Source organism: Melanostigma gelatinosum (assembly GCF_949748355.1).
Source record: "Melanostigma gelatinosum genome assembly, chromosome: 15".
NCBI lineage: Eukaryota > Metazoa > Chordata > Actinopteri > Perciformes > Zoarcidae > Melanostigma > Melanostigma gelatinosum.
Window position 1 is genome coordinate 5,188,456 of NC_136648.1, and position 12,852 is coordinate 5,201,307.

Here is a 12,852-nt window from a genome sequence, read left to right on the forward strand (position 1 = left end):
CTCTCTCCCCCTTTCCCGACCAAATATAAACCGTAAAGATTATCCCGTTGTTGGGCAAAGGACATGATCATCTATATGTTGTTCAATTTCAAAATCCAATGTTCTTTAAGATAATAAGGTAAGGGAGCAGAGCACAGGTGACTTAGTGGTAATGAACCAATATATATGCATCATGCAAAACCGATCCTTATGCTTCACAAAGGGAGCTCAGCACCTCCGCTCGTCACAATTTTGACTGTTATGATAACGCAGACGGGGGAAACTTCTCCTCCTCGCAGTGACATCACACACGCCCCCCCGAAGGGATAGTCTCACGTGAAGCAGATTGTGAGCCACCATGTCGATTCTCCAGTGTTTATAATAAAGAAGCTTTCACAGACAATGCCTGGCCCGTTCCCGCTGAAGCGTGAGCGGGTCATCGACTTTGCATTCAATTTGATTTATATCTGAACAGAAGCCAAGTTTCCGTATAATTTCCAGACCAGGGTTCTGTCTCTCCGGCCTTTTTGGATGGCTCTGTGTAAACCGAGAGGCTGATGTTCAAACAACAAGGCAGAGAGCCATAGTGGACTCAGCGCTTTGCCTTGGTCTCTCCTTGTCAAGTCTCTTGACAGCAAACTGGCACCCTGCTCCAACTAATAAAGTGCACCACCACCCAGATCCTACAGCGGCTGCATGTGCTGTAGGCCTGCTGAGAGCGTGTGTGGTCAGCTGGAGCGGGACACTCCTGGAAAGTCACGGATGAAAGACATATCGAGCACTAAATCCATGATGTGAGTCTCATCCACTCTGTCTCCTCTTCGGATGATGTGCTTACACTTCAGCACATGGAACAATTTAGACACCGATCAAAGACGATTATGGCACATCTTGTTAAACCTGCATAATTACTGTCAACGTGTATTCTTACCGTGGCAGCTCAAGGATTGAGGCTCTTTTACTTGTTGTCGAAAGAAAATATTTGAGCCAGCTGTCACAACTTTTCAAGACAAAAAAGTTTCATAAGTTTAATTGATTTAGTATTGTCATAATACACTACACTACACTACAGTCGCGTTTATTCGCTTACATTTCCCAGTTGATGGAAACGCGCGTAAATCACTTTTTTTGCGACATCTAAAAAGTTAAAATCTGCTTCAGACTTAAAATGAATTGGGTGTGTTCCTTCATTCAAATCAACATGGTTCATTTCAAATTGTGTCCCGTTGCTGTAAATCTTCATAGCGCACTAAATGTGTATTAATCTGCAGATGAAAACAATCCCCAATAAAACAAATTATTCCTAGTTGAGTAACGTTTGCATTTAAAGTATTGGGCTGCTGTATATTGGGGACCCGTTTTTTAAAGATACACATCTTCATAGGACGTAGTTTTTGTTGGCCAACCCCGGAAACTAGCATCACTGATTCCCTCGACAAAAAGCCTAATGGCCAATTTTCACTTTTGGATTATTTTAGAAGCTCTGTGTCAAACAGAGTTAATGGCAAGTTTTGCTCAGCAAGATATTCTTCACAAATAAACACAACTTTTCATGATTTTTGAACGATATATAAATGAATTACACCACGCGTGAATGTGAGAATACACGAGGCTGTGGAGGCGGACGACTCGGCAAACAGAGTAAACTTGGCAACCGACTTTTTTAAAACACGTAAAAGTTTCAAAATTGACGAGATGGTTATTTACTGATGGAAACATTAAAATCTCCGAGGCTTGTGTTCATCATCACCGTGTCGTAGGACTCATTCCTGCAGCACCTTCTGTCCCAGATATTGTTAGTTCTCGTCTTTTCATGAGATTTGTTGACAGTAATGAAATGTTTATGGATCATAGCAACATTTTTTATGCAAAACATGAAAAAGCAGACAGACCTCTGAGAACAAGAAAAAAATTCCACATTTATTTGATATCAAACAGGAGTTGAATTAAATATCAGCTGATGATGATGATGGACTCTTACAAAAGAAATAAATTGAACCTAATCAGTGCTGCAACAACATTTCACACTTTACAACCATATTCTTTTTTTCTTCTTCTGAATAGTTCAGTTAATAAATTAATTAGTGTCAAAGGATGAAATATGTCCGCAAAAATTGCAATATCGCATTGGCGTGAACACAAGTCTTTAAACGTGACAATTTCTTTCGAAGTAAAATAAATTACACAAGTTTCCAAATCTGTGCATGGCCCGGTGTTAACAAATATACGACTGGCAAAAACTCATCATTCATGAACGCAAAAGCACTTCACAAGCAGAGACGTGAGCATGATTTCATATGGCTCTCTCGAAACTTCTCTTTTTTTTTCATATTCAAACATAATACAACGAGTCAAGTGTGAGAGGAAAAAGCACATTTCCACCATTTTTATGAACCTTGTCTGAAGAATCGTATTAACATCGACAGGCCTTAACTACTGAATGGTTGCAGTTTCTCTTCTTTTTTTTCTTCTTTCTTAATTTTTTTCATTTCTACACTAGTGGTACAGCAAAATATATTTTCTTCAGCTGTTACTTTGACAACAGTTAAATGTGCAATAGAGAAAATATAAGGCCTGAGTCTGAATTAGTGGTTTCTTAACTTTACAGTCCCGACTGTGCAGTGGAGCCACACTAGTTCTAGTTCTGGACTTCATGACTAAAAAGACCCTGGTTCTGCAAAGTCCCCCAAAGAATATGTCCGGAGTTTCAAAGTTCTTTGCTTGAAGTATTTTTTTTTTCATCCCTTATTCTTCTACAGTACAGTACAACAGAAAAGCCAGACTTGTCTCTGACGCAACGGCCTGTGTGTTATTCTCTGCACCTCTTTCGTCCAACAGCAGCGCTTTCACAGTCCACATTTGTCCGGCCGCCGATGGACGTGTTTTGTGTGTTAATGGGATCTGTGTGCAAAAAAAAAAGTAATTTCTACATTCCTTTTCCCACCCGACAACATTTCACTTCCTGTCCTAACAGGAAGGGCATGTGGAGTGCGGAGCCAGACTCGCCGGCTCTCTTGACATCGACCGAAAGCAGCCATCTGTTGAAACCTGTGCAAACAAAGAGGGCCGGCTCAGAGGCTGGTGATGAGCTGCATTTGTCCGTCGCTGGGCGCCTCTCCTTCCTGTGTGCAGTCTTCGTTGTTGGGTGGGATGATGCAGCCGTCGCTGGTGCCTCGGTTTATGTGGTAGTATGACAGGGGCTGCGGCACGTCGCCGAGCTCAGGCATGCTTTTGTGATACGCGTCCTCGCTCTCGCTTCGAGGCGAGTAGGAGAGCTCCTCCTCCTCCTCCTCCTCTGGGGGGTACGGCGAAGCTGAGGGCGAGGGCGAGTCTCTCAAGTTGGGCATGCTCGTGTAAAGGGAGTCTCTGTTGTTGTTGGGTGACTGGGCGCCCACGTCCTCCACTGCAGTGACAGTCTCAGGGCCGTGGTCGCCGCCCTGACCCTCTAGGCGCCTGGGGGCCTTCTGGGCGCTGTAGAGCAGGGAGTGAGTCCTCTGGGGCAGGAGGGGGGCCTCCAGCACCTCCTTGTGGTGGGGGTGCAGGAGCAGCTCCAGGGTGGCGTGGCCTCCTCTTCCACTTCCTCTCTGGGGGCATGCCGCCTCGGCGTGATCCGCCACGATGGCGTCATCTTCGCTGCCGCTCCCGCCCCCCCCACCACCACCTCGGTCCGCCGTCACTCTGGTCTGCGGGGGCAAGGCCCGGTCCTGCTCCCTCGGGTGGGCGCGGCCTTTGGGGGCCCCGCGGGGCCGTAGGTTGTTGTGGACAATCTCAGATATGATCATCTTCTCAAAGGCGACATCGTCCAGGTGGAGGCCCCCCAGGTCACCCGGGGCTCTAACGCCCACGGTCTCATAGTCGTCGTCTCGCAGGGAGTAGCTGTTGTTGAAATTGCCATTGAGGGGGAGGGTGTCCATGGCACTGATGTCCCTGCTGTTGCTCAGAGAGTGCTGTCCTGCAACAAAAGGCCAAAAGAGTGCGTGAGAGAGGATTTTTTTTGCCTTTGTAGAACAAAACAGTGTCCACTACACCATCCACATACAACTTGATACTGCTCAGGACACTGCACTCTTGTGCTCTTTGATCTCTGGATTAATTTCAATTATATACAAATATAAGTTTTAAAATTCAAAGGAGAACCCAATCTGCTCTCCAACATGTCCGTCCTCATTATGGCTGAATATCATTAAAGCCAATCTAAGAGATTATCCTGAACAATATTGGAGAAATGACAACAAAAGATGACTTTAAAAACATAGCACGGCAACACGCGACGACCAGCTAACAACACGGCAGCATACAAAAAGCAACAGGATAGGATGGAAATAAATAAATGAATACGAGCTGATGAGGAAGTGTTGTGACACAAACAATGAATAAAACATTCCACCTGTTTAAAAAGAAGGCAAGACAAAAGAGTAACGTCGAACACAGATGGCCAGCCACCTCTCTGCACCGGGGCCCCACAAGCACAGCAACAGCCCCCACACACCACGACACACAGGCACGGTGCAATGACTCACTTTGCCAACACTCACATCAAGTGTGTCTGCTCAGGCTATCTGGCCTGAGAACAGCTGATGTGCAAAAAAAAAGTAAAAACAGATGCTTTTTTTCAATTGCAGCAGAAACAACTGAATCACTGAAATAAGACCAAAGTGGGAAAAGCTTCAACATCCAGCCTGGATTCAGTCAATCCAAGTCTTTGTGTCCTTGCAATTAACTATAATTTAGCCCACGTGATGCGTTGCTCAAATTGTTGTCGGTGGAGAATGACAGCGACGTTTCACCGTCTGAGAGAGCTAAAGGACAAATCAAGGACAACTGAATCCTGGACTCAGCAGGTGAAAGAGTTCAGCAGCAAGCACAAGCGGTATTTTTTTAAAGTCTACAGTAAATCTTTGTGTGAACCACACACACACACAGGAGTACTCTAATTTTGTGCAGCCCGATGACTAAGTGCGAGTAGCAGGATGGCGGTGAAGTGCGGCTTGATTTTTGATGTGAGGATTCTATTTACTGGGTCCACTGTGAGCCTGGAAGTGAAAGGCTGACATTTTACAGCGTGAGGGGGAAGTCGTCAAAGGCGGAAAGAAAAGAAAACACACACACACGGGGAATCTGTATTCTTAGTTTTCAGATGAATGTCTGGGGGGAAAAAAAAGAAGCACGATAGCAACTGAAGAAGAAAGCTCTAAAACGACATCAAAGACATTTCTAAAAAAAAAAGAGTGAATAGAGCACAGGGTGCAGAAGGGCAAAAACAAAACGAGGTTGGAAGCTTATTAGACACCTCTCTAAATAGACCATACTTCCAAATTTGCATTTGTTTACGCGCAGGCAGTGATTTTCTTGCAGCCAGGTAGTGTCTGCCGGGAGAGAGGGGAAACCATGTGAACAGAATTCAAGTGGACACGGCGACAGCTGCACTCTGGGAACCGTTCCAGCAGAGATTCATCCAAGATGTTCTCCTTACCCATTTTACTGCATCGGTTGAACATCTGCAGAGCGTTACTTAGTATTAATACACTTACAACAGAGGACACGCTCATCCCTTTTCCAGGAGCTAAATGTAATGACTATAGCAGGCGAGCTTTTGAAAAAGCTTATGTTGAACTTGACAGTCTCTCTGCGCGCATTTCATACTTGGTTGGTGATCTTCACACCAGGTTTTGACATTTGTGTGTCATGCTGCTGCCTTGTATCCTCAAACTACTTTCCATATGTTGTAACCCCCCCCCCCCCCCCCCCTGTTTGTCAGTGCTTCCTGTAGCAGCTCCCGTGTATGAGCTGAGTGCAGCGGTTTGCCTCAGGGGAGGTGGGGGGGGGGGGGGGGGGGAGTGTCTCTACCAGTAAGAGGTGTATATTTACGGTGACATTCAAAATGACGTGCTAATTAAATATCTCCATTCTCTATCTGTGCTGCTCCAATGTGAACATGTAATTACTACAATGATTAAGCAGGTAAACATTTGAGGGCAATAAAGCTCAAGCTGTCTGAACACACACACCGACTTCTGCATCCGAGCTGCTCGCCTGCTGCTGAGCTCACAGACAGAAAAAAAAAAAAAAAAATGCCTTTGATTTTCTTTGCAGACATTGTTTGGTCCCCACCCTACTTCATTAACGGGGGGGTGGGGGGGGGGGGGGGGGAAGTACTCTCATTGCACACTTTTGCCATACTGCCTGTTTTTCTACATTCTCTTTTATCATCAAATGCCTGAGAATATCTGAGGGCATTGATTCTGCCCGCATTGCGTCATGAGCTTCTGTTTTTTTCTTCTTCTTCTTCTTTGATTGGGTTTCTTTTGCTCTGCCAGCGAGGAACTAGGTCACCATAAACACCGAGATGATTGAAATCGATCTAATTAGAAGTAAACTAAAGAACAGTGGAAAGACGTTGTCGAGATTTCACCCGTGAATAAAGTGGACATAAATGATCCAGACTCAACGAGTGAATCTCATATTCAACAGGAATCCCCATATGACTGCTCGGTAGACGAGATGAGACAGCGGCGACGTGAGTTTATCTCCTGTGCTTACAAAGGACAAACTGGCTGAGATAAGAACTCCCGGAAACTAATGAAGGAGAACAAACTAAACCGAGAGTCATTATTCTCAACGCTTTTGTTGTGTCAGAGTCACGACCTCAAGATGTTTCATCTTTTAAATAAACCGAACACTTAAAGGAGAGAGTTAAACGAGATGATTAATACTGCTCCCATTTCTGTTTCTTCACTGTGAAGTGACAGCCAGACGCCGGTTAGCTTAGCACAAAGACTGGAAACAGGTAGAAACAGCTAGCCTGGCCACTACGATACTCATTAAATCTTGTTTGTTAAACCCCTACAAAATAACGAATTGTACAAAACGATAATTCGCTATTTCACATGGCTACATGTGCCAGACCTGCGTTTCTTTGAGTCTCCGTTGGCTTGTAATTTTAGATGCAGGTTGGCAGATTTCATGACATTTGGACACAGCAAGGCTAGCTGTTGTTTCTTGTTTCCAGTCTTAATGCTCAGCTAAGCTAACTGGCTGCTGGCTGTAGCCTTCCATTTAACAGACGGACATGAGAGTGGCATCGATCGTCTCATCTTACTCAAGCCCAGAAAACGAATACGTGTATTTTCCGAGCTGTCAAACTTTTGCCTTAAAACACAACACAACACACACACACACACACACACACACACATCAATGTAAGAATAAAAGTGGAGGGTGGATGTGCACCTGGGGAGTGAAAGGCTGGTGGAGAGGGGGTGTTGCACACCACCGTTTCTGCCAGCAGGTTGTTATAAGGGTTAGTGTCGTGGGTTCGGAGGAGAGGGTTAGTTAGGAGGTAGTTGCCAGTCATCCCTGAGATAACAGGAAAAGAGAGAGAGAGAGCGAGAGAGAGAGAGAGCGAGAGAGAGAGAGAGAGAGAGGGGAAAACACTGTTGAGGAAAACAGAGCTCGAGGTATTGTACTTCATGGTCTGTGGTGGTGTCCAAATAAACAAACACTGACATTCACTGACTGTCCAAAATCTGACACCGTAAAAGATTTATGACCTCCGATCCGTCTGCCTTCTATTTTGGACACAGAGCAGCCATAGAAACGTTCAAAGCTAGACTTTACCCAAACAGTCAGCTGATGTGGCTGACAAACAAAATTATCGGGACAAGTGTTGACCAAAGCACAGCAACACAATCAACTCCAGTGTTTACGTGAAACAAATCCATCTCAACAAAGTCATCCAGTCGGGACAGGAGACATAACATGTCTAAGTGGCCTGCCATGAATAATACAGTATCCCTATCATCCTGCGCATGCTTGTGTAAATCCTCAAGAATGTAATAACAATCCTCAGTCATTTGGATGGATCGCTGAGAACCTTTGCGCTGGCATGCGTGTTTGAAAAAACAACAACAAACAAGAAGCAATCTAATTCATAACTACAGCCAAATCTGCTCTGGCGCAGTCTGCAGCCTGAGATGCCGGGATCGCTCCCAAAAAGCTGATCTGACCTCAGCCTGACTTTGCTCATCTCCTCCACCTTCATCCTGACAATCACACAGATGAGTCAGGGAGGCTGCTGCACAGGCACAGTCGCTGCCATCTCAACTCAAAGACCTCATCAGTGACATTTTGTGCCACACTAAATATCACACCTCTATCTGTCTGCTGTTCCTCGCCTTTTAAAGTGCTCCACCTGAGCAGGAAAGTGCAGGAGAAATGCTGTGAACTTTGATCCACAGCCAGCATTTAACAGTTTTATAAATATCTTCTTTATTGCTTAGCATAAAGAGAAATGCAACATTAAATCGCGTCTCATCCTGCTCTTTTCCGAGCCACCACAGAGCCGTGCAAGCTGCATCCATTGAAGTGTCTATTATGAATTCAGAGCTACATCACAAGGAAAATGGCGGAACAAGAAACGGTTGCTTACCCTGGTTGAGTGTGGAGGTGCTGTTTATGTCTCCCGAGATGAAGGAGGACTCCGACTGCTTCCTCACAGTGTCGTTCCACATCCGCCTTATGCGGCTCTGGGTGGAGAGAAAAGCAGCCATTGATCAGAACTCAACATGGTGCCGCTGTTATTCAAGGCTTCTGGCTCTGCGGATCGAGGAGCTACGTGGGTTTCCGTGACTCTACACTTGTATACAAGACTTAAGCTACCCCCTGCTGATGACATGGCCATGCTACGGCGAAAACAAAGCCTTAGCTCGCGCTATTGATCCAACAGACACCAAAAATGGATACGCTTGTAATGGATTACACATTACAGCTTGTAATTTGTAGGATCTCGGGCCACAAAAGCTCTTTTTTTTAAGCTAGTTAGAGCAGAAGCCGAACAAATTCCCAAATTCCCAAAAGTGCTCTTCAGAAAGAAAGAAGAAGAAACCGTTTTTATTGTCATATACACATACATTGACATACATTGATAGGGAGCAGTGGGCTGCCAATGACAGGCCTCATAAGGTCTCAATAGAAGAGATCAGAGACAAGTGTGTCCAATTCAACAGGCTTCTTTCTTTCTAAATAAGGTCATGGTAACAGGTATACAAAGACCATTTGAAAAGAGAAAATGACATACGGTACATTAATGCGGTCTGTCTGACAACAAGTTAAAGCACTTTACTCCCATTTCTGGATCTATAATCTTGACGGTCTAACAAAGCCTAACATTACAAAGTGAAGCCTGAACTGTGACATGAAGTACTGTAGTGATATTTCTGCTGAATATTTGTATGAAAGCAACAAGAATCTCTGCTTTAGAGTCTTTACTCGAGGAAGATATGCTTCACGTTTCTTATTGTCTACAAATTCAAAGAGCAGAATCCTCAATACGTTCCAACTTCCCCAGCCTCTGTGTGGCTCGCAGCCAAAAGGCCATTTGTTCCCGAGGACATACATCTTTAGACGGGTTACCAATACGTACGTTCATTCTTAAAAAAGGCTCAGTCATTTCCCTTAACACCTGGGCACTGTCGTTTTTAACAAATTGCATAAACAGTAGTAAGTGGTGCATTTATTGGGGACTTTTTTCAGCTGCAAATTGATCGGTGCTCTTGTGAGTGTTTACACCACCAGTGCCAATGTTGGTCATAATGAAGGCAGAAATGGAGCCGTTTCACACAGAGGAAGAAGCTGCAGTTCATCAGGTTTTGGCTACAAAGACAAATACTTGTTTGTAGGATCAGTTCATTTTTGGTTTTTTTTAAATAGGATTTATTTACAATTAAAAACTAAATAACATCACCAGACTTACTGTTTAAATGAATAAAAACAAAATAAAAAAGTCCATAAAAAATAAACTGATTCCACCAACATATATCAACTGGAATCAATTTGGATTCAACCTTTTCACACGTTCCTGAGCCCCACCACACGTGGGATTCCCGGTGGTGCACACGTACCTGCGTAGCAGATGAGTAGCGGGCCGTGGACCGAGACGTGGCTGTCTTGGCTGCACTGTGGGGTCCCTCAGACGGCAGAGCGCCGCAGCACTGGGACTGACGGAAACATTTGCTGTACTCTTTGCGGACCTGCAGAGGAACAAAAGATCAGGACGGATCGAGCACTCGGAGAGAGACACAACCCCCGCGGGAGACGCAAATCCCTAATCTTTGTCAAATGCCATCCGGCTGACAGCTGTTTAAATGCCGAATCTGTAAGGACGGGGACAATAACAGACTCTGATAACATGTTGATATGCACTGTGATGCAAGTGTTGCCGAGTATGAATGTATGCAGAGCTGCAATGCAGTGATCAGATAGATTTGGAAATAAATAGGAAGTGCTCTGTTTGAACTTTACGACAGTACGACGAATGATGATTTCCATTAACAGTTAACTACCGATTATTTTCTGAAAGCAATTGCTTGAAAGTTTCCTGAACTAAAGGTGATGCGATTTCTTCAAATGTCGTGTTTTGTCAGAACAAAATGTCTGAAAACAAAACAAAAGCAGCTTTCATGATTAATTGATTCTGAAAATAATTGCTGAGTAACATTCCCACAATTGAATATTTGATTAATTGACTCCATTATACTGTGATTTAATTTGTCAATTATTTTTGATTAACTCATTTGATGAGTCAATAAAATTTGAGAATTTCTAAAGTGATTTTTCACCCAAAAACCAAAGAATATTGAACTTGCAGAAAATCCTCACATTTTAGAAGCTGGAAGAACCTTTTTTCTGTTTGCGTTCATGCTTCAAAAATAACTTGTTGTTGATTAATTCTAATTAAACAACTCAGAATTTCAGAAGAGCGCCGGAGGAAGAAGTCGTACCTTTTTCTGGAGGAGGCAGTGGAAGATGAAGATGAACATCCCTTGCAGAGTGTTGAAGATGGTGAAGAGGTAAGCCATCACAATGGAAGATTCGTTGAGGAAGAACAAGCCAAAGGTCCACGTGAGCCCCAACAGACAAAGCAGGGCAAACGCTCCCAACACCCACGACCTGCGGAAGAAGAAGAAGAAGAACCTTTCAGACAAACCTGAAAAAGACGATTCAATGCCTTTTTTTTTGGTTTGTTCTGGACCAAAATCAGAGCGGCTGTCTTAAAATCAGGCGCCCACAGAACATATGTTGGCCTGCCCTCAAACGCATTGTTGAGCAGGAACCCAGGCACAGAAATGGACGGGGACCTGTCTTTTTATCGAGCAACTGCAGGCCACTTGAAGCGGAAAGATGGGGGAGGGGACTTTCCCCCCCACATTTTAAATCTTTAAGGCATGCGGTGGAATACGTCTTCCAGAGGAAGCCTGTAAACTATGCCAGCACAGAGGAGCAAATAGATACCGAGAGGTCAGAAATGCAGTTATGAAGAAATAAAAAAGGCAATATAACCCTGCGTCGTGCAAATAGTGAAATCATAAAATGAACTACTAAAAAGGCACCGTCCATATGGCACGAAATTAAAATCTGGAAGGGGAAAAAATATTGGTTCAGTCGGGTTTAAGAGAAGAGGAAATCAAATAAATGTGTTGGTCAAATGTGGCTTTTGAAATGCCAGAGGGGAAGCAAGAGCATTAATGGTGTATATTACCTCCAACCCACACCCACACCCACACACACACACACACACACACACACACACACACACACACACACACACACGGTCTCCGAGCAAGCAAACCACAGAGCGGCCACCTAATTTACCACGGTTACACCCTCACCTGATACCCCCCAGCCTGGACGAGTCGGGTTTCATGGAGGTGGAGTGTTTCACCATCTTGAACATCGTCATCACCAGGAAGATGACATTGACCTGCCAAAACAGACGCGTATCAGGGTTAACACACTGCACTTAGAAAGGCATCCGATTCCTGTTGCTGACAGCGGATGGAAGAAGTACTCGGATCCTTCACCTCAGCCAAAGTACTGGTATCACCCTGAATAAATACTCCAGTAAAAGTTCTGCATTTAAATGCTCGAGTGGTAAAAGTACGTCATCAGAAAAGCATTGAAAGAATTAAAATAGAAATACTCAATGTAGAAAAGTGTCATAATAGTACATATTATACAATTAGATTATTCATGAGTATTTTACTGTTTACATTGGTTCATTTTAATTATAAGGCTCCAACTCATGATTACTTTCATCATGGATTCATTTCTCTCTGATCGTTTGTTTTCTACAAATTCAGAAGCACAATGTCTCTTTTGTCGATCAAACAAAAATACATACATTTCAAAAGATTAAATATAATTTCCCTAATTGATTATTAACATAATTGAAAGGAGAAGCAGCAAATAATTACATTAACTGAATCAGTAAACCATGAAAAACGACTATTATCACAACAGTTGTCAATTGATTTTCTGTCGAGCATTGATTGATCAACTAATCGTTTCGGCTCCACTGGTGTATCATGTTTCTTCAATCAGTAACAAAAGATCATCTGTGAGCTCTTAATCAGTTCTTAGTTTGCTTTTAAATAACCGTAGTGGAGTACTACATGGACAATATTTCCCTCTGACATGTCGTGGAGTAGAAGTATAAAGTGGTACGAAAACAACCCAACCTCAGATCTGCACTAAAGTACAGCTCATGTGTTTGTATTCCACCGCTGGTTCCTACCCCCCGTAGCTATGTGTCCCACTGACTTAAAGTATCGGTTAATCGCCATATAGTGGTTTTGGCTCGATAGTTAGCATCAACACCAGCATACCTTTTACTGGGAGGAATATCAAAATTGAGCGCCTCAGTGCCGATCATAAAGTGCATCGACTCCCAAAGAGAAAAACAGCAGTGAGAGGTTAACTTCTTTGCTCGACTTCACACAGCTCTGGCCTTTAACGTAAGCTGCGTAGAACGTTCCTCGTCTGGTTTGACATTATAGTCAACATACCGAAGAGAAAACCCTCATCAAATACAAGAAT

General features: G+C 43.8%; 1 protein-coding gene across 3 annotated transcripts in view; it reads right to left on the reverse strand.

Annotated features, from left to right (window-relative positions):
• Positions 1-1,878: 1,878 nt before the first annotated feature.
• adgrl2b.1 (adhesion G protein-coupled receptor L2b, tandem duplicate 1) overlaps positions 1,879-12,852 on the reverse strand; it is a 79,309-nt gene continuing 68,335 nt past the window's right edge. Inside the window, exons 16-21 of one of the 3 annotated variants that reach the window (XM_079284353.1) lie at positions 11,646-11,737; positions 10,758-10,926; positions 9,879-10,007; positions 8,408-8,504; positions 7,210-7,335; positions 1,879-3,931 (exon numbers count right to left, since the gene is read on the reverse strand). In XM_079284353.1, the coding sequence (XP_079140479.1) occupies positions 3,051-3,931; positions 7,210-7,335; positions 8,408-8,504; positions 9,879-10,007; positions 10,758-10,926; positions 11,646-11,737 (1,494 nt within the window). In that variant the 3' untranslated portion in view covers positions 1,879-3,050. The remainder of the gene's footprint in view (positions 3,932-7,209; positions 7,336-8,407; positions 8,505-9,878; positions 10,008-10,757; positions 10,927-11,645; positions 11,738-12,852) is intronic. The other 2 variants (XM_079284354.1, XM_079284355.1) reach the window with 2 other exon arrangements.